We start from the raw sequence: 19,794 nt of genomic DNA on the forward strand, positions 1-19,794 counted from the left end.
GTTTTGAAAATGACATTTGAGTTCCGAAATTTAAAAAATTGAAAATTTAAAACTGAAAATAATGAAGTTTATTTTGGAATAGCAAAAAGTTTCAGACATTTAAGATTTTTTTTGGCCAAACAACAATATTTTTTTTCATTTTTTTTTTTTTCATTTTTGTTTTAAATAATATTGGCCCCAATTTAGCTCCATAGACGAACGTCTGTCTCTGATCTCAACTGTTTTCATCTGATCTGATGGAATTAAAACTCACGTACCAGATGAATAATCTGGATTTTTTTAGGTTCTTTTCCAGTGTAAATAAAATCTGGATTTTCTCGTCAAGCTTCTGCGAGGTGCATGTACACGCAGAGGAAGGCGGAGCTTATGAGCCCCACCTACTTCAGCTTCAGTCCAGAGGGGCTCTTCCATCAGGGAGACGTGTCGGCGTACTCCTCACCCGGCTCCGCCCGCCGGGAAACACTGAAGAGCCCCCGCCCCCACAGCCCAGGTACCCCACCTGTCCAGGTGAGCACTAACTTTAGTACGGGGTTCTCAGGGTGAAACCTTCATTTTCCTCTCCAGGATGGAGCCCAAAGGCGGGAAGCCAGCAGCGTCTGAGCAGCTCCTTGCTGGATCTGTCCAGCCTCCGGACCTCCGGGCAGGTGAGACTTTATCTAATCTGTGTTTGCTCCGGCGACTAAATATAGTTTCCCAGTTTCCACTGTTCCCTCCAGCAGAGCAGAACTTCCCAAACAAACAGAAAAAGGTGAAAGCAGGTGTTGCATAACTCACAGCTGAAAATATGAAGAAAATGAAAAGCAGACACCACCCCGATCACTCCTCAAAACAAGAAGGTTTTTTTTAAAAAGGAGACTTTTCTGTTAGTTTTATCTCCATAGCAACCATATTATATTTCGATCGCCTGGAGGAGACGAACAAGTCTGCGTAACTCTTTGAAGAATCGGCAAAAGTACATTTTTGGATTTCCTTGGCAACAGAGGTTTTTCATCGTTAGCCACGCCCACATTCCTAATATCCTCATGTTTGTCAAATCAGTTTGTTCAGTTTGACTCAATGATTCATTTAATAAAAGTTTACAATATTCCTGTAAAAAGGAAACGCAGCTTTTGAGAGCTCGGCGGCGATGATCCAAATCTCTGAGGAGGAGTTTACATTTGTAGTTGGTTCTAAAGTCGATGTTTTCGGGGAAAATTTAAGACGGCGGCTTTTCCGATGTTAAAGGTCAAAAACATTGTAGTTGTAGACGTAAGCCAGTGTGTGAAATTTCATGATGATTACGTAAACAAAAGTTTTCATGAGATTGGTTTATGGTGTAATTAATTAATTAATTGTGACCCGAAATTAATCAATTTAATGAATCAATTTTAATTGGATTTATTTTTAACTTAATAATTGATATAAAAAGACTCATTTTTAGACATTTTTGATTCAACTTCTTGACATTGTGTTACGGTAAAAGATCAAATTACAAAGTTTTTAAATATGAATAAAAATTACAAAAGTTAGAAATTAGATTAACGCGTTTAAAAAATGCACTAATTTGTCTTATTTAATGCAATAATTTTAAAATCACCAAATTTCACACTTTTTCACAAACTGGCTGCCAAGCTGAAGGTGCTGTGGCCATCCCATAATAGAACTTCCTGTGGATTTCACAGTTTTGTTTGTAGATCTTTAGCATTTTTTCATTTTTTAATGAATATTTTGATGATTTCTCCCACTTTTGATATAATCTTATTTTGAGATGGTCGTCCACTATGTCCAGAATAGACTTTCACCGGGTACATGGAGTTCATGGTGGGGATCAAGTTTTTGCTGAAAGACGCAGAAAGAAAAAAGAAAAGTCGATCTGATCCCACGAATAGAAAAAATAGTTAGATAAAAAAATAAAACATTTTAAAAACTAGATAATTAGCATTATCTGTGATAGATTAACAGCTAAAGATGCTTAAATTGATAGCTAAAAACACTGACGCTGATAGCTAGCTAAAATATTAGCGAAGTGCCAAATTAGCAGAAAAACAAAAAAAAAATCTAAATTAGCCAAAACAGCTAGCATGTAGCTAAAATATAAGCGAAGTGCCAAATTAGCAGAAAAACTGGATCTAGTCTAAACAGTTTGGGGGGCCGGCCCAAATATGGAGGAGGGCTGGATCCGGCTCGCGGGCCCCTGATCTAGGACCTCGAGGGCCGGTGGCCAATACGCCATTGGAGCTCCTGATTGGCCAAACACACCTGCTCCAGGTAAATAAGGCAGGATTTCTGGATTTCTCCTGATGGAGGAGATCCGAGCTGCTTCCTCCGTGATGTCCGAGTGTGAGCTCTTCCTCTGCGTGTTAAGCGCTCTAACTGTCTCCGTGTTATTAGCGTGTAAAGGAGAAGCTCCTCCTCCTCCTCGGCTGCAGCTGCCGGCTTTGCCGGTGAACAAACCCGTTTATTGTCTTGGACCGTATTTGATCAGGGATGTTTGAGAGTTCAGGCACGACTCCATGTCAAATAAAGGATCAGCTCAGAGTGTCGTCAGTTATTTCTCGACATCAATAAAGTCTCACCCTGAACGTAAATCCTACATCACGTTGGCCCTCAGACTGTAGGACACGAAGAAAGTGAAGGGTTGTTTGGAAGTGAGAGTTAACGGGTTCTGACGTCTCACCTGCAGGGTTTGGGCTCCACCTCCAGCACCTTGAGCAGCACGTCGTCCATGAGGAGCTCCATGGAGAGCAGCATGGGTAACTACCGTCTAACTTCTGAGCTCCATTTGGGTCGTCTGAGGAGGAACCAGCTCTGTCTGAGGATCGTTTGGTCATTTTCAGCTGAAACCTGGTTGATCTCTTTCTGCTTTATGTCATCAGACTCAAATGTTTTCTGAAATTTCCAAATATTCTTGAGGATAAAAACCTGCAGAGCTTTAAATCCATTTAATGATCCATTCTTTTATTTGATTCTTAAAGACTAAATCATCTTTTTGGTGTTTTTAGAAGCTCTTATAGCGTTTTTCATAACAGAGGACCGATTTAAAATAATTTATGACTAAAACTGTATTTCTGCGTATTTCCTGATTTAAATCGTGTACCTGAGGTAGTGAAATGGGCGGGGCCTAAGTCTCTCTTCTCCACTCCGCTCATAACTGTACAGCTGGATTGATCCAATTTTGCTCTTCGTTATTTATGCGCCGCTAATGTTAGCTTGAGGCTATGAGACTCAAGCTAACAGAGCTGTCGGTGACGGGGAGGGGGGGCGGGGTTTCTCTGAGACTTCATTACTAACTTTAGAAAGACTAAAGGCGTTCTCATCCCGACTGTTCCCCCCAGAATCCGTCGCCCTGTCCGGAGACGAGCAGCAGATTGGAAAGATTTGTGTGCGGCTGAGTTATCAGGAGGATGTGGAGCAGGTGTGGATAACTCTGACTCAGGTAAGGTTACCTGCAGCTCGCAGACCGAACACAAGCTGGGTTGTGTTCTCCTCAGCTCCTGTCAAAGCGCCCCTGTGTGTGCAGAGAAAACCTCTTTGTTCTCCGCTCTCAATGCCCCACTAACTCCAGCTCTGAGTTTCTGCAGGGAAACTTTCTGAAAGGCCGCAGAACCGAGTGGAAAAGGTGTGAAACCAGTTTGGTTTTTATGTCTTTCAGTGCTCAGATCTCAATCTGGATGCAGACGGAGCCGAAGAACCAAAGGTTGCTTTCAAAGGCTTCATCACCGTCCCCAAACCCATTCAGTTCAAAACCTGCACCAGAGGCTACAGTCCGGTACGACTGGAGATCAAGCTGATCCGCCGCTCTGATCCCGAAGATCACTGACGGAGTGTCCGCTCTGCTTTCAGGATGTGAGCTTCATGCAGAGCTTCGTGTTTGCGCTGCGTCTGGAGCAGCTGCGCAGCAGCGCGCTGGTGCTGCGGCTGCAGGCGCACGGCGCCCGCAAGCGCACGGTGGCGGAGAGCGTCCTGTCGCTGCGAACGCTCGGTCCTCAGGAGTCTGAGCACTGGCTGGTCCTCAAAGCTGCCTCCAAATCCCCCGTAAGGATCCACCGCAGCGCCTTTCCCCTGATCCCAGAACTCTTTTATCCTTCTAAATGTTTCACCGCTTCAAATCTTTGAAAACTTTCAGCTACGATCACTCTGAGGTTTCTTTCTACTGAAATCTGTTCTTTTCTTAATGATTCACACTTTAGGTGAATTAAATTTAGCTTTAAAAGTGGCAAATTTCACAATTAAAAGCATTTTAGTCACTTTAATAAATGGGGCTTTTATCTATGGAGCTAAATTGGAGCCAATATTATTTGAAACCCAAATAAAACAAAATGAAAAAATATTGATGTTTGGCCAAAAAAATGTAAAAAACAAACTTAATTCTTTTCAGCTTAAAACTTTCTGTTTTTAAAGTTTGCAAAACTCAAAATGTCATTTTCAAAACTTTTTTTTAGTTTATTTTTTTCTTTTTATCTGAAAATTTCTAAATCGAAAAAAAAGTTTTGAAACTTAAAAATGGAAAATGTGAAGCTGAAAATGATCACGTTTACTTTAGAATAGTGAAACGTTTTGGACATTTTATATATTTTTTTTGGCCACACACGAATATTTTTTTCAATTTGTTTTCTTTGGGTTTCAAATAATAATGGACCCAGTTTAGCTCCATATTTATTCTAAAGTTTTCTTGCTGATTTAATTAAAGGAGTTTTCTATTTTCATTTCGGTGTCTCTACTGCATCTTTAGCTCTTTAACTCTGATTTTGAACCAAGATTTTATTTCCTTTTTTTCAGTTTTTTAACCATCTTAGGCCTTGGTTTTTTTATTCAGAGATTATGAAATCCTTTTATCTCGTTATTGATCCTTTCAGACCTCTAGTTTTCCATGAGGTGAACTCCAGCTTCTGCAGCAGCAGCTTTAAAAAAAAACTTTTTTGCAGAATGAATTCAGTTTTATGTGAATCTTTTGGATGTAGCTTCGCTTGAGCCATCCGAGGAGGTCGTTGTCTTCTCCCAGCTCCCTAAGTTCTGCTCCCGACACACTGAGCTTGGGAATGTTCCAGACTTTTATGACTTAACGCTCACCTCTTCCTCACACTCCTGCTCTCTGTTTGAGCCCAGCAAACAAAGAACCCGACCCTGCCCTGCAGCATTGTTGCGTCCTGAACATTTTTGGACCAGGGTAATTCTTTCTTACATAATGGAAAACAAAAGACAAAGATTCACCTTGAAGGGAAACTCAGAGAAAGGCTGCAGACGGCAGAGCGGAGCTGGAAGTAGGAAGTAGGCCACGTCTTCAGGGCTGATTAGCGGCTGGCCGTGTCTGCAGCAATCTCAGGATCAGACGGTGAATCATCCGCAGTCCTCAGAGGATGATTACCTTCAGTCAGCAGGTTCCCATTTGCTGCACACAAAGGAGTAAAATGGTCCAAATCATTGTCAATCAGTGGGAGCTTTTAAGAGGCTCACACAGCTGCGTCTGGACCGGCAGAACCAGGACAGGCGCCGAAGAAATGGAACCGCGCCGCAATTATGTCATTTCAGCTTCAGTTGGGCCTGAAAGCAGACTTCACATGTTTGGTTACTTCTGACATTTGATTATTTCTGATGTTTGATTATTTCTGATGTTTGATTATTTCTGATGTTTGATTATTTCTGATGTTTGATTACTGATATTTTATTGCTTCTGATACTTGATTATTTGACATTAGATTACTTCTAATCTTTCATTACTTCTGACCTTTAATTGCTTCTCAAAGTTTAGATTTCTTCTAACATTTGTTAACTTCCGAAGTTTGATTACTTCTGGTGCTTGATTACTTCTGATCTTTGATTACCTCTTCACGTGTTGATTTCTTAGTACCATTTATTCACTAGAATGTTTGATTTCTTTTGAAAGCACAGACTACCTCTGGTATTTGATTACTTCAGAACTTTGATTACTGCTGTTAGGCGGGATTATTTGTGGTGTTTGATTGCTTCTGATCTTCCATTATTTTATATACTTGTTTACTTTAGATCTTTGATTACTTCTAAAAGTATAGATTACTTTAGCATTTGTTCATGTCAGATGTTTGATTAATCTGGATGTTTGATTACTTTTGAAAGGGTAGACGACCTTTGGCGTTTGACTAGTGAATAGAATAGAATAGAATACAATTTATTTGTCATTGCGCATGTACAATGACATTTAAGGTTTGATTGATTGTGGGGTTTGATTACTTCAGATCTTTGAGTACTTCTAAAACTGTAGATTAAGTTAACATTTGTTCACTTCAGATGTTTGATTACTTTTAAAAGCATAGACTGCCTCTGACGTTTGACAACTTTAGAGTTTTTATTACTTGTGATGTTGGATTATTTCTGATCTTGTATTTTAGTCTGGATTAGATTTGGATTTAAACTCTCAGCCTCTATGCAGACGATCCAAGACTTCTTTACACCTGAGTGTGAAGAACACGAGCATCTATTTGACTCTTCTGTTAACTCCTGTTGACAAACACATCCTGGATGTTTTTAGCTCAGATTTAGCTTTAAATTTGTGTGGTTTCAATAAAACGTGACGTCTTTTCTTTATGCGACGATGCTGCAAACTTATCACTAAAATACCTAAAACTGAGAAAAAGGTTTTACTATTTTAATGGTATTTTTGAGTGTAGAAAAAACACAGAGGAGATCTGATGCATCACAGTCTGGGTCAAGAAAACTGTTTTTGCTGTAAACCATGTTCTAAGAAGGCTGTAGCGCCCTCTTATGGACGGACTGTTCTCTACAAAAATGTTTTTCCGTTTTAGGATGTTTTATCTTACAGTTTAGTGATTTTTTTTTTATTATTTCACCTTCAGATTTTCATGAGAACTCCTTTTTTTGGTTCTTTACTTTTTATGGATGAATGTCAAAAGTTTCTGATTTTCGGCGGTTTTCCAGGTGTGCCACTCCGAGCTGCAGCTCAGCACCTGCTTCCAGCCGGTCAACGGCCGCGTCCAGCTGCAGGTGCTGGCGGTCCAGAACCTCCCTCCCACCTCCTCGCCGCTCTCTCTCCGTGAGTGACCTGAGCTTTCAGCTTTCGCGCGCTCGAACCCCCGCGGGTGTGACCGACGTCCCTCCGTCTGCAGGGTTCTTCGTCACGGCCGAGATGCAGCAGGTGGGCGGCGTGGAGACGAAGAAGAAGAAGTCTGGAGCGGTGAAGGCGCTGGAGGGCCAGTGCCAGTGGGGGGAGACCTTCCACTTCCTGCTGGGCTCCTTGGAGCAGCCGTGCTCGCTGTCGGTCCGACTCTACAGCTACAGCTCGGTGAGGCGGAAACGCTGCCTCGGACAGGTGAGGAAGAACGTTTGACGGGATTTTGATAAACTTTTCTGGGAGATTTAGAGGAAATCTGGTCAAAAATCTCGACTTTAGAGAAGAAATTCATAAAAAAGAGATTCTGGAGGACTAAAGCTCCAATGAATGCCGTTGCTTTGGTGTAGTGGTGTGAAGTTTAATGCCTCATGGGAGTTTTTCAATGAAAGCTGAGTCTGGACCTTCATCCGAAGAAGAGGACGGAATGTCTGATCCTGGTTGTCACGGACGCTCCGCTCTGACTTTCAGGTTCTGCTGGGGTTCGATAGCCCGGTTCCCGAGGCTGTGGATCAGTGGAAGGACACGATGAGCCACCCGGAGAAGGTGGTGACGGCTTGGCTCCGGCTGAGCGCTCCCTAACGCCCCGTCCTCCTTCCTCCGCTGCCACGAGGTGTTCGGACGCCATGGGAATCCCGGGAGCCGGCTCAGGCATCCGCTGGTGAATTAGGGGTTTGAACAAAGCCTTGTTTCTGGAAGGTCAGCTCAAGTTTGAGAGGAGAACTTTTACCGTCATCCAAACTGTGTAAATGTGAGTGAAGGGAAGCTGCTCTGAGCTTCACTCATGAAGGATTTCATTAGAACTGCAGGACAACGTTCATTTGTTCATGTTCGTTTGCAGAGGTAGAATCAGGATTTAAAGCTACATTTGTACAGAAATTTGTCTCAGCTTTAATTCTGAAATGTTTAGTTTTATCTGACAGTCGTGAGTTCAACTGATGTTTCTAATAGATGAGAATAAAACCCGTTAATGTCTGTTTTTATGACTCGTTCCTCATGAAATCTGTGTGGATTCGCACTCCAGCAGGTCTGCATCCTCTAACAATGAAAGCTCCAGTTTTTTACTGACTAAAAACCCAACCGGTGTCACAGTTGGGCAATCAGGAGGAAATCCAGGACAGAATCACAAACACTTTAATCTCAGAGTCCAAGGACTTCATTGACACAAGTCATACCAACAAACCACACAGGCCTAAGAAAACAAAACGAGTCGACACTGAAAGCAGCAGCAGAGTTCTTTAAAAACACAGAGACTCATTACTGAAGTGCAGGCAGCTGTGACTGCTCAGCAGGAGAATGGGCGGAGTCACAGCAGCCTGCACAGACGCAACAGAAAAAAGTAACTTAAGAAGCAGAACGTGACAACAGAAGCCACAAAATCTCCCCTTTTAGAAAAATACATGAATTTATACATGTTTACAATAATTGACTTACAGCTGTGCTTTATTTTGCTGTTTATTAAAACTTTAACGTCTTTGATATTTGACTGAATTAAGTTCCTTTCAAAATAAAGTACATCCTGTGTCAGATAAGCTCCTCCCACTGCAGCAAACATTGTATTTCTATCATTATGACTTTAGTGTGTCTTTTTTCATTAAAAAACAAACACTTATTGTTGAACATAAATTAAAACCAAAGTAATAAATGTTCATATAAACTTTTTTCTTCAGGACTTCATTCACTACAAGCACATGTTCTCATTTCAGAGTCACTCCAGCTCCTGAAAAGAACCTTTTTCCTCCTAAAGATCGAACATTTAAGCATTTTTAGTATGAATCCTCCTGTGTTTCCTCACAGTTTCTGCTTCTTGGACAAAAAGTGATAAAAATGACCCAAAAGAGAGATATTTAAGAGTTTAAGTTAATGAAATAAAGTGAATTTAAATCAAACAGATTCCCTGCTCGTATTACTCATATTTACAGGAGATTAAAGTGATGATGGGCTTTATTTAAGATTCATTCAAACAAATCCTGACTGATATTTTTCTCCAAGAAGCAGCTGATGGTGAAACTGAACCACATATGAGGACAAGCAGCTTGTTGGTTTCCTGCTTCTGTCTAAATCCTGTTTTTTCTGTTCATTAAATCGATTCTGCTCCGTCTCATTTCCTCAGTGACGTACAACCTGCAAAAAGACATTATTTTCTATTAGGAAGGAATTTATCTTGACGAATGAAAAATAAATTCTGACTCATTTTGATCTGAGCCCCTTAAGGGACATCGAAATAAAAAAAATTGAAGATAGTATCTGGTGAGCATCAGTTACAATCTGGTGTGGACCAAATAGTCCCTTTAGGGGCTCCGTAGAATTCGTCTCATTTGGTGGAAACTTCTGCCGTTTGTTTTCAAAGTCTTCCATCCTCCAGACACACCCACCCAGCAGGGAGGCTGTGGACCCAGAAAGTGTTTGTGTTTGTGATTGTGTAACCAGGACGACCGGCTGGCCCACGTGGGCCGACCTGCGTCAGAGCCCGCCGTTTCCCGGCGTGCCAAAGCACTCTCACCTGTGTTTGTCCAAACAGCTGTTTGATTTGTGGTTAAAGTCTCACAGAAGAAAGTCGGACACTCCCGGCGTCAACGTGCCGCTCTGCTGCTGCTGGACGTTTGGATCAATGTTTCCTGTTTGAGCAGCAAAAACGTCCTGCTGCTTCACCTGAAGGTGGACGACGTCCTTCAAACTGAGAAGGAAAACTGAAAAAAAAATCAAAGAATCGTGATATGAGACAGGAATGCTGAGGTGAAGGTTGATTTAGGACTTCTACGGAGAGAAAATAGTACCGCTCTGAATTGTGTCTAATTCTTGATTTGTAACTCATACAATATATAATATATAATGAACACATGCACAACCTAAAATTACAGAGTGAAACTATCAACACATAAATCTTTAAAAATTATTTACAAATCTCTTGTTACACACAAAACCACATTTACACACAAATCATGATAAATGACAAACAGATTCTGGTAAAATTTAACTTTTTCCTACTTTCTTAGACGGATAATGTTTGATAATTAATGCAAAAAGTCTAACTAAGGATTTTTGACACACTTATCTCTTTAAAAATGAAAAACAAACCCAAACTTATTCACAGATCAAGAATTACGCACACATAAATCGGGGTGAGACTATTTTCTCTCCATATTTTTTAGACCTGGCGGTGCAGGAACAGGAAGACCTGACCTGACTTGTGACTCTGGAATGTGGACATCTGTCTGAGGTGAAACTTGAGCCTTGAAACTTTTCAAAAATGACATTAAAGAATTTTTGTATTCATATAAACATGTTTCTGAAAACGACTTTTATGCAAAAAAGAAAAGTTTGAGAGAATCCTTTTTCTCTCTGGTTGAGTTTTTGCTCTGAGGGCAGAAAGTTGTGGGTTCAATTTCACAATTAGTTTCTGCAAAACGCTTTAAAAACAGACCTGAGGGTTAAATTCTCTGTTTCCACTCCTAAAATGTCAACGGAAACAGGCGCTAATTAACTTACGATTTTCTCCAGTAATTCACCTTTGAAACAGTCTTTTGTGAAACTGTTAGAATCCATTGTTAGTTCAACACCAGCTTTTTCTTTTGTTACATCAACTAATTGCAAGCTGTAAATTGTGTCTTATTTTACTGTAAAAATAAAAAAATTGAGATTAAACTGTTTTTTTATGTTTTTTTAACAAAGTTGGAAAGTTTGAAAATTGAACAAAAATGTATGAATCCCCCCAAAAAAGGAGAAAACTGACAATTATTCAACATATCTCTTGTTATGTTTTTTTTTTATTAAATTTTTGTAAAAAGATTTTATTTGTGATGTAGAAAATCCTCTGGGCGGGGCTACAAGCTCGTTGCTCCGCCCCATTCTGATGCAGACAAATAGATCCATGAACGTCTTAGTTTTGCTCCTCTGAGCTGGAATCTGGATCAGAACTGGACGGCTGGACTTGTTCCATGTTGTTGCACGTTAATGTTCGGGGCTGTGAGTCAGCAGGAGAGGTGGGAGGGGCGTTTGAGGCTGACGTCAGCTTCCATGAGAGTTCTGAGATTTACGAACAATCTGAGCTCAGAAAAGTTGGACATAAAAGCAACTTCTCTGTCTTTACAAAACACCAACGGGATGCTGGAAAAAACCAGACACACGCACGTCTCTGCGGCGTGCACGCTCTGTCCCTGCTGGAATCCTGCCCTCTGATTGGCTCCAGCTGCTGCAGAGAGGACGCTCTCCGGCCTCCAGCCGCTGCTCGTTCAGAGGAGGAGGATGTTCCCGCAGCTTCAGCAGCAGGAGCCTCATTCTTCAGGTGGTGAAGCGTCCGGGTTTCTGCAGGAGCTGCAGCGCCCCCGTGTGGCCACAGGGGGGGACTGCTCACCGGTGCAGGTGTGTCCTGGGGGGGTAATAAAGGAGTGTTTTTCTGGGCGTGTGATGCATGAGCTGGCAGAGCTGCTCAGGGATTCCAGAGAGGAACATGGACATGAAGAGCTCCGTCAGAGAAGGATTCCTGATCAAGAGGGTGTCGTACTTTTGGTTCTTTCAGAGAAATGTTGTTGTTTTTTTAATTTAATGAGATTTTTCTGTCTCCATTGTGATCAGGGTCATGTCGTCCACAACTGGAAGGCTCGCTGGTTTGTTCTGACTCCAGACAAGCTGCTGTACTTCAAGTATGAAGGAGGAAAAAGAGACTCGAGTCAGCGAGGGAAGATCCTGCTGAAGGATTGTGTCATCACTTGTCCTTTCTTGGAGTACGAAAACCGGCCGGTGAGTCTCTGGAGATCAGAGGAAAAGTTTGAAAAGAAAGTCAGATCAAAGACATGAAGATTTAAGATCAAATTCTGAAAAATACATATAAATATTTCTTAGAGGAGGAAGGTCGTGGTCTTTGGAGGAGAAGGTGTGGCTCCTCAGAACATTCATCGCCTCAGGTTCTCCTCTTTGTCCTCCTCCCCAGAGGAGTGAAGCGTTCTTCTCCTTCCCAACAGTTGGTGCTGAAGCTGCACTCCAAACTCGGCGTGGATCACTTCCTGGAGGCTTGTTCCAGAGAGGAGCGGGACGCGTGGGCGGCTGACATCAGGGCCGCCGTCGACAGGCTGCAGACAGCCGAGGAAGACGAGGCCAAGCCTTCGTCTGCCGAGACGCAGCTGCAGAACGTCGACCTCAGGTGAACCCGCTGGACGGATTTCCTGCTGTTTTCCTCCCGTCTCTCCATCTGAAGTCCTCCTTCTCTTCTGCAGTAAAGTCCTGGACTCCATGTACGACGTCCACAGCGGCATCAGGATGGGGAGCCACGTGGAGCAGGGCAGCACCTACAGCAACTGTTTCTCAGGTGGATTTTACTTTTCTTCCAGAAAAAAGTTTCAGCTTTTCTCTTAGTTTTGGATGGTGCAGCCGCAAACAATTATTCTCTAATTATAGCCGACTATTCAACAATTATTTTTTTCTCTGATTAGTCGACTAATCAGGGCATGTGCAAAGTGGATGTAAAACACAAATTTTTAACTTCTAACTAAATAAAACTAGTGTGAATGCTGTGAGCTGAATTTGGCCACTAATGATAGCTAAAAACGCTGAAGCTGTAAACCAGCTAAAATATTACTTAAATGCCAAATTAGCCTAAAAACAGAAAAAAGACTAAATTAGCTAAAATAGCTAGCATGCTGCTGAAATATTAGCTAAACTTCGAAATAGCCTAAAAAACAAAAACAAAAACAAAAAATAATAAATTAGCCAAAATAGCTAACATGCAGCTGAAATATTAGCTAAACTTCTAAATAAATTAAAAAATAGAAAAAACTAAATTAGCCAAAATAGCTAACATGCAGCTGACATGTTAGCTAAACTCCAAAATGGTAAAAAAAAGAAAATCAGTAATTAGCCAAATTAGCTATCATGTAGCTGAAATATTAGCTAAACTTTAAAATAGCCTAAAAAGCAAAAAATCCATAATTAGCTAAAACAGCTAGCATGTAGCTAAAATATTAGCTAAACTTCTAAATAGCCTAAAAAACAAAAACAAAAAATAAATAAATTAGCCCAAACAGCTAGCATGTAGCTGAAATATTAGATAAACTCAAAATTAGCCTAAAAACATTAATAAATACTAAAATAGTCCATAAAGTTAGCATAATGCCATTATAACTTTCAACTTTACTACACTCTGACTCCATATGATATAAACTACCGACTAATCCATTAATAAATTAATCGTCTATTATTTCAATAGTCGATCAGTCGTCGATCAGTCGACTAATCGTGGCAGCTCTACTTCTGGACGGCAGCTGAACTGAACACGTGTGTCCCTGCAGGCTCGGCGGTGGTGGACTGGCTGGTGTTCGTGCGGTTCGCCCTGACCCGGCTGGAGGCCGTCACCCTGGGCTCGGCTCTGGTGGAGATGGGTCACCTGCAGCCCGTGGGGCTGAGGAGCGTGGAGGCGCTGCGCTCCGCCGGCCTCAGCCAGCAGTTCCTGGACGACTCCACCGCGCTGTACAGCTTCGTACGTCTCGCCTCTCGTTACGTCCAGATGTCTGCAGTTTTCACGCTCACGCCTCCGTTCTCCTTCACAGGCTGAAAACCTGAAGAAACGGGGCAGCGTGAAGGCGGAGAAGTCGCTGTCTGCGTTGGAGCTGAGCGGGAAGGTGGTGAAGAGAGGATACCTGCTGAAACAGGTGAGGCCGTGACCTTTGACCCAGGAGCGAAAACAATAATGTTTACATCATTTTTAATAAACTAAAGAGCAAAACAAACAAAAAATATTGACTTCATTTGAGAGCAGCGTAAACAAATATTTAAAACCAAACCGTAAATCTACTTTTTTTTGTCTGTTGACTTCTATTAATGGGGCTTTAAAATTACGGTCTGTTGGTTGTTGTCAAATCTTTGCCAAATTAAAATAAACGTTTTTAGTCATAAACCATCTGTGTGCTGCCCCCTACAGGTTGAAACGAGGTATTACAGTTGAATTCTGTGATTGGTTAACGGTTTAAGTCCCAGAGGTTTCACGTCACCATGCTCTGAGCTCCAGGATAAAAGCCCCGCCCATATGTGACTCTGTTACAGTCAGTCGTGAGCGTGCTAGCTTTAGCGTAGCTCGTAGATGTTTTGCTTTCAGTGGTCAAAAATCTACTGGCTTACACAACTTTCCAGTGGACTTGGACGTTAGGGAACAGAGGTTGAGTGCAGTTAGCATTATATCCATCAAACTCCGTCCTGGTGACGGATTTAATGAACGTTTCACTCGGGATTGCTAGTTTAATACGTTAGCCTTTATTAGCTTTTATGCTAGCAGCATTTTACCACTCTGACTCTGGTCTCCAGACCTGCTAACCCTCAGCTGTCAGGCGTCAGAAAAGCAGCATCTTGAACATTTATATGTTTTACTGATTAGCCCTTATCTATTCGCTGCTATAGCCGGGCACGTACAGGCGCCGCTGAGCCGCATCAACAGAACGCAGCTGTTTCAATGTAAGACATGCAGACATCAACCACAGACATCAGGCTAGCTCCCTCATTTTTAACCGGTTTTCACAAAACGTGGATCAAATTAAAGCTCAGAAAAGGATTTGTGTCGTGGTTTATTTACATTTTATTATCTCTGAAAATTAAGCAGTAAATAGTGCAAGAACTCTAGCGTTACAGCTACATAAAGCTAACCTAGCTGTCAATCATAGATCCAAGCCACACCCCCACCGCTCAGTCTGGCTCCACTAGCCCCGCCTCCTTTTTGGTATTTTTTAAATCTGGGCTGAGAATGAAGTCAACTATGCTTTAAGTTTCGTTTTAGTGGTTAAACTTTAAAAAAATGAGGAGAAAAAAGACACTTTTAGAGAAAATGAGTTTTAGAGCAGCTTGAGGGTGTCCGACCATTCTGGCGTGCAGTCGCAGCTGCAGCCGGAGCTGCAGCCGCAGCCGCAGCCGCAGCCGCAGCCGCAGTCGCAGCCGCAGTCAGATTCTTTAACTTTTTTTTCTCTCTGCACCTTTGAATAAAATTTTCAGTCCAGACACAAACCAAAACCTCACCAAAGTTTGCTCACATCCAATACCCAGTAAAAATGACTTTTTCACAGAGAACGACCTCCTCCCGTAAACAACGTGATGACATCATCACAGCGGAAGAAACCATCAAAAACAGGAAATTTCTCAAAATCTCTTATGAGCCTCAAAATTATTCATGTATTTCAAAATCTACTAACAAAACCAAAACTCACGAGTCCAAAGGAAGGTATTATTATGGGATGGCCACAGGATCTACGGTTTAACAGCCACTTTGTGGTAAAGTGTGAAATTTGTCTATGTTTACATTTTCACCCAGTATTAGATAAAAAATCTTCACAAAGTTTCACACAGACACCAAAAGTGAAATCTACATCCACAGCTGAAGTTCTGTTGACCTTTTTCTTACACGTTCTACAATTATGTATTTTATCTTTATTTACATTTTTTACAATGTATGTTTTTTTTTTAATCAAAATGCCTTTTAAGTGATTGTCTCATAGTTGTACTTTTATTTAACATCCTTTTTACTGATGTTTTTCAAATTTTGTTTTTCTTTTTTAGCTTTTTAGGTTGACTATTTTAACTTATATCCAGAGACAACAAGAGGAAAATAAATGAAATCGAAATTGAAAAACTTCTTGAGCATCATTGGGAAGATATTTGGTTAATAAATGTTGGATTTAAAGTTTGTAGATTTTGAACGGCGTTAGTGTGGCGAGCTCGTAAAGGTGTGGTTCCCCTGCACTATATTTCAACTAGAATATTGTGAAAATTTGAACCTGTTTCAATCTGAATGAAACAATGTAAACACATGAGGAATGGGGGCGTGGTTACCAAAGTTTACTTTAGCAGATTGCTGAAAAAGGCATTTAAACAATAAAGTAGTCGCTATGGAGACAAAACCTGCAGATAAACTGCCAGTTTGTCATGTGCAGAACGGGGTCGGATAATTCTTTATTTGTCTCAGAAATCAGCACTGATTGATTGATTCCAATCAATTTTCAACAACAACAAAAAAGGACAAAGAACTTCATAAATGGATTAGAAAATAAAACAAAAAATGCTGCAATCTTCTTGCGACCCCTCTACGGCAAGCAAAACAGGCCAATAATCCCCAGGAAAAGTGCTGTAAAATCCGGTTTTTGGCCATAAAAAAATGTCGCTTCTACGCACGTTGTAAAAGTAGAACGTAAATTACGCCGTCTTGTGTTGTCCCAAAATTAGGGGGTAAAAAATGCTGTTTTGTACGGCGCTTTTCCTGGTGAGTATTGACCCCTTTTGTTTGCCATAGCACTGTGGAAGGTTCATTGACATTACAATTGCTCATTTGTATGCAAACTAACAGTACACCAGACTGTAGAAATATTTTGTCAATCTCTTTGAAGCTTTCTAATGTTCAGAAATGTATTTTTCATTCTCCTGTAAATGTTTCTCTGGTTTGTGAGATGTTTCTGCTGCTCCACAGGGACACAGACGGAAGAACTGGAAGGTCCGACTCTTCGTGCTGCGTTCAGAGCCGGCGTTCCTTCACTACTTTGACCCCTGCAGGGTGAGTGGTGAAGCAGCGGCGCTGACTCATCACGCCACGGCGCTCCGCCCAGATGACTGATGAGGTGTTGTTGTTCCCGTCAGGACGACTGCAGCCCGGCGGGCGGCTTTTCGCTGCGGGGGTGTCTGGTGTCTTCTCTGGAGGATAACGGCGTTCCCTCAGGTCGGACTTTTCCGTCGATGATGGGACGTTTCTGCTGCTTTCAACGTGTTTTCCTTCTGACTCTTCAGAACAATTTCACTTGTTATAATCATTCTGGTGTTTAAATTTTAAGATTTTTATTCTTGTTCTTTTTAGTTTATTACACTTTGAATTTAATTTCAATAGTACATCTTTAAATATTTCAAATACTTCTCTTTTTTGGATTCATGAACTCGATTTATTTCATCATAAAACATTTTCATGACGTCTACAGTAACAAATTGGGGCCAAAAATTTTGAAAACAGAAATACAAATCTAAAAACTAAAAGCTGAAAAACTTAAAATAATTAAAAACACTTTGAAAAAGTGAATCAGCACTCAGATAGTCAGCGTTTTGATTTTCTAGTAGTAATTACTCGAGTTTCTACTGTCGGTGAAGAGCCTGAAGCTCCCGTGCTCATCACTCTTATTGGGCCTTCATCTAAGCCCCGCCCCCACATGCTAACAGAGCAGCAAAAGTTGGAAACGAAAAAAGAAAAAAAATTGAAAGGGGAAATTTATAGAGTCAAATTTCCACCAAAATCCCTCATGGGCGCATATTAACTTCATACGTGCATTGAACGTCCCCCACTATGGCAAGCAACAGGGGTCAATAATTATGGCAAGCAACAGGGGACAATAATCACCAGGAAAAGCAGAGTAAAAAAAACAACCCCGGCGCATTGGATATAAAAAAACGCTGCTTTTTACGTACATTTTAAAAGTAGCATGTAAATTACCTTGTCTTATGTTTTCCCAAAAGGGGTGTAAAAAACTGCATTTTTTATGTCCAAAATGCCCGTTTTTTACGGCACTTTTCCTAATGCTTATTGACCCCTTTCACTTGCCATAGAACTGTGGCCATGGAATGTGGCTTTTGTGGAAATTTTACTCCATAAAATTTGAGTTTTAAAACTTAAAAACAGAAAATTTGAAGAAAAAAAATTAAGTTTGTATTGCAGAAATATATACATATATTTTTTAAATTTGAGTTTCCAGCTTCAGGTTTTTTTGTTTCAGTTTTCAAAACTTTTGGCCCCAATTTGGCTCCATAGACTTCCTCCATTTAAATCTGTTTTTCCTGGATCTCCAAAGTCTGTCCTTCTCTCCAACACTTCCAGATTTATTCTTGCTCTAAAACCACTTTTTGAATCTCCATGTAGGTTTATAATTCATCTGTAGAGCTTCATTTCCTTATTTTTTAGTATTTTCTAAATTTTCCTCTCCTCTTCAGCCTCTTCGGTGCAGAACTTGCACTTTTCAAGGTTAAAAACCTTCATTGTGACAAGCAATCAACATAAGATGATGCGTGTTGTTCAAACTAAAGATATATTTAGAAACTGCAGCTGAGTCTCTGTAGTCGATCAAACTGAAGGAAAACTTTAAACCAAACATCAAGTTTGACTTAAATCCATTCCTGCTTTTTTCTGTCAGTCGCAGCAGCTTCACTGCATTTTTAAAGTCCTGAATGTTTTATTTATTCCACGTTTGTGTGTTTTTTCCACAGGTGTGAAAGGCAACGTTCAAGGAAACCTGTTTAAAATCATCACCCAGTCAGACGTTCATTACTTCATCCAGGCGCCGACTCAGCAGGAGAAAACGGAATGGATCGACGCCATCCGACAGCAAACATAGACTTCCTGTTGGTCTCTGTGAAAAGGAAGTTTTTCTTTTGCTGATTTTGCTCGTTCCATGAAGACGCTGGAGAAACATCACAAGCTGCAGCGTCTCTGGATCGAACCTGTTCTGTTTAGAGACTTTAAACACAATTTGTTCCAATCTAAACTGGAGTTCTGTGACATCCAGGTCTCCTGGGAAAATCCTTTTACTCACCGGATCTTCAGGATGATGTTTAATGATTTAATTTCTCTTTTTTTGTATTTTCTTTTATATTTAAAATTAAAAACAATCTATTGCTGCATTTTTTATCCAGCATTTTAAATCGTATTTAATGTTTCCAATAAAAAAATAATAAATTAAATATTTTTATTTTGTCAATTTTTAACGTCAATGTTTGCTTTTTTTTTTGCTCCCATGAATTGTTTTCATTGGTTAACTTCATTTTTAAACTTTATCGTTCCATGGTTATCACATATGATTTAAGAACACAGAAGTATTCATTCAGAGGCTTTAAAGTGTTTTTGTGTACTTGTAGAAGTGATTGTCATCATCTTTAGACATGAATCAGGAGATTCATCCAGAACTGCAGCTGAGGAGCTCACGCTTTACGGCAGAATGATTCATTTTACTTTACTTTTTAACACAAAAGATGATGAATTATTAACTTTACACATTTGATCCAAAAGGGTTTCTGGTCAAGTTAAACCCAGAAAACTTTAGATTTGGTTTATTGTTGAGGTGGATCTCCAGCAGAGTGTGGAAATTCCCCCCCTGAGGGTTTTTCTGTGATCATTAAACAACAACCTTGAGGCGCTCCCTGCAGCCCCGCCCACTCAGCCCCGCCCACCGTTTACCTGAATGAGTCAAGCTGAGCTGCTGTTTGTTTTCCGGAGGAATCAGCGGTTACTCATCATCTGCTGAGGGAGTCTGTGGTGAAACGGGTCAGGAGTCACAGGGACTCCATCAGCACAAACAGCTGATTCTGTGTCAGCGATGGTTTCAGACGCTTCAGTTTGACTGAGTCAAAGAATCTTTCTGTAACTAAGAAGTACCTGATGCTTTGAGGCATTTAGATCATCATATTGATCAAACATTTCCTTTGAAGGTTCCTGTCAGTCATCAGCTTTGTGGTGGATGTGGACAAATTATTGGCAGTGATTCAGCGTTATGTCTGCACATCGCTTCAGCCGGGACCAACTGGAGCTTCAGCCGGGAATGACCGGAGCTTCAGTTGGGACCGACCGGAGCTTCGGCCGGGACCGACCGGAGCTTCAGTTGGGACCGACCGGAGCTTCGGCCGGGACCCACTGGAGCTTCAGCCGTTACCGAGTGGAGCTTCAGCCGGGACCGAATAGAGCTTCAGCCTTTACCGACCGGCAGTGGCGGTTCTAC

General features: G+C 41.1%; 2 protein-coding genes across 2 annotated transcripts in view; both read left to right on the forward strand.

The window, feature by feature from the left end:
- Positions 1-8,616, forward strand: part of LOC112147726 (tandem C2 domains nuclear protein) — a gene marked incomplete at its 5' end in the record, with an annotated part of 11,197 nt that extends 2,581 nt beyond the window's left edge. The window contains 9 exon segments of the mRNA XM_024274300.2: positions 326-490; positions 565-644; positions 2,663-2,732; positions 3,315-3,415; positions 3,632-3,748; positions 3,823-4,014; positions 6,892-7,006; positions 7,080-7,282; positions 7,553-8,616. Of these exon segments, the coding sequence (XP_024130068.1) occupies positions 326-490; positions 565-644; positions 2,663-2,732; positions 3,315-3,415; positions 3,632-3,748; positions 3,823-4,014; positions 6,892-7,006; positions 7,080-7,282; positions 7,553-7,663 (1,154 nt within the window). The 3' untranslated portion in view covers positions 7,664-8,616.
- Positions 8,617-11,425: 2,809 nt separating this feature from the next.
- On the forward strand, positions 11,426-18,757 carry plek2 (pleckstrin 2). The gene is made up of 9 exons (XM_024274315.2): positions 11,426-11,576; positions 11,657-11,821; positions 12,043-12,221; positions 12,295-12,386; positions 13,366-13,553; positions 13,624-13,725; positions 16,518-16,601; positions 16,685-16,763; positions 18,290-18,757. The coding sequence occupies exons 1-9, from the start codon at positions 11,493-11,495 to the stop codon at positions 18,415-18,417; spliced, it is 1,101 nt and encodes a 366-aa protein (XP_024130083.1). The 5' UTR covers positions 11,426-11,492; the 3' UTR covers positions 18,418-18,757.
- The last annotated feature ends 1,037 nt before the right edge of the window (positions 18,758-19,794 follow it).

This window comes from Oryzias melastigma, linkage group LG22, assembly GCF_002922805.2.
Source record: "Oryzias melastigma strain HK-1 linkage group LG22, ASM292280v2, whole genome shotgun sequence".
NCBI lineage: Eukaryota > Metazoa > Chordata > Actinopteri > Beloniformes > Adrianichthyidae > Oryzias > Oryzias melastigma.

Bases quoted from the DNA above. Each gene is read 5' to 3' on its own strand.
- plek2 (XM_024274315.2), top strand. From the start codon at position 11,493: ATGAGCTGGCAGAGCTGCTCAGGGATTCCAGAGAGGAACATGGACATG. The intron at 12,222-12,294 runs GTGAACCCGCTG...TCTCTTCTGCAG, and splicing joins CTGCAGAACGTCGACCTCAG to TAAAGTCCTGGACTCCATGT. The intron at 16,602-16,684 runs GTGAGTGGTGAA...TGTTCCCGTCAG, and splicing joins ACTACTTTGACCCCTGCAGG to GACGACTGCAGCCCGGCGGG.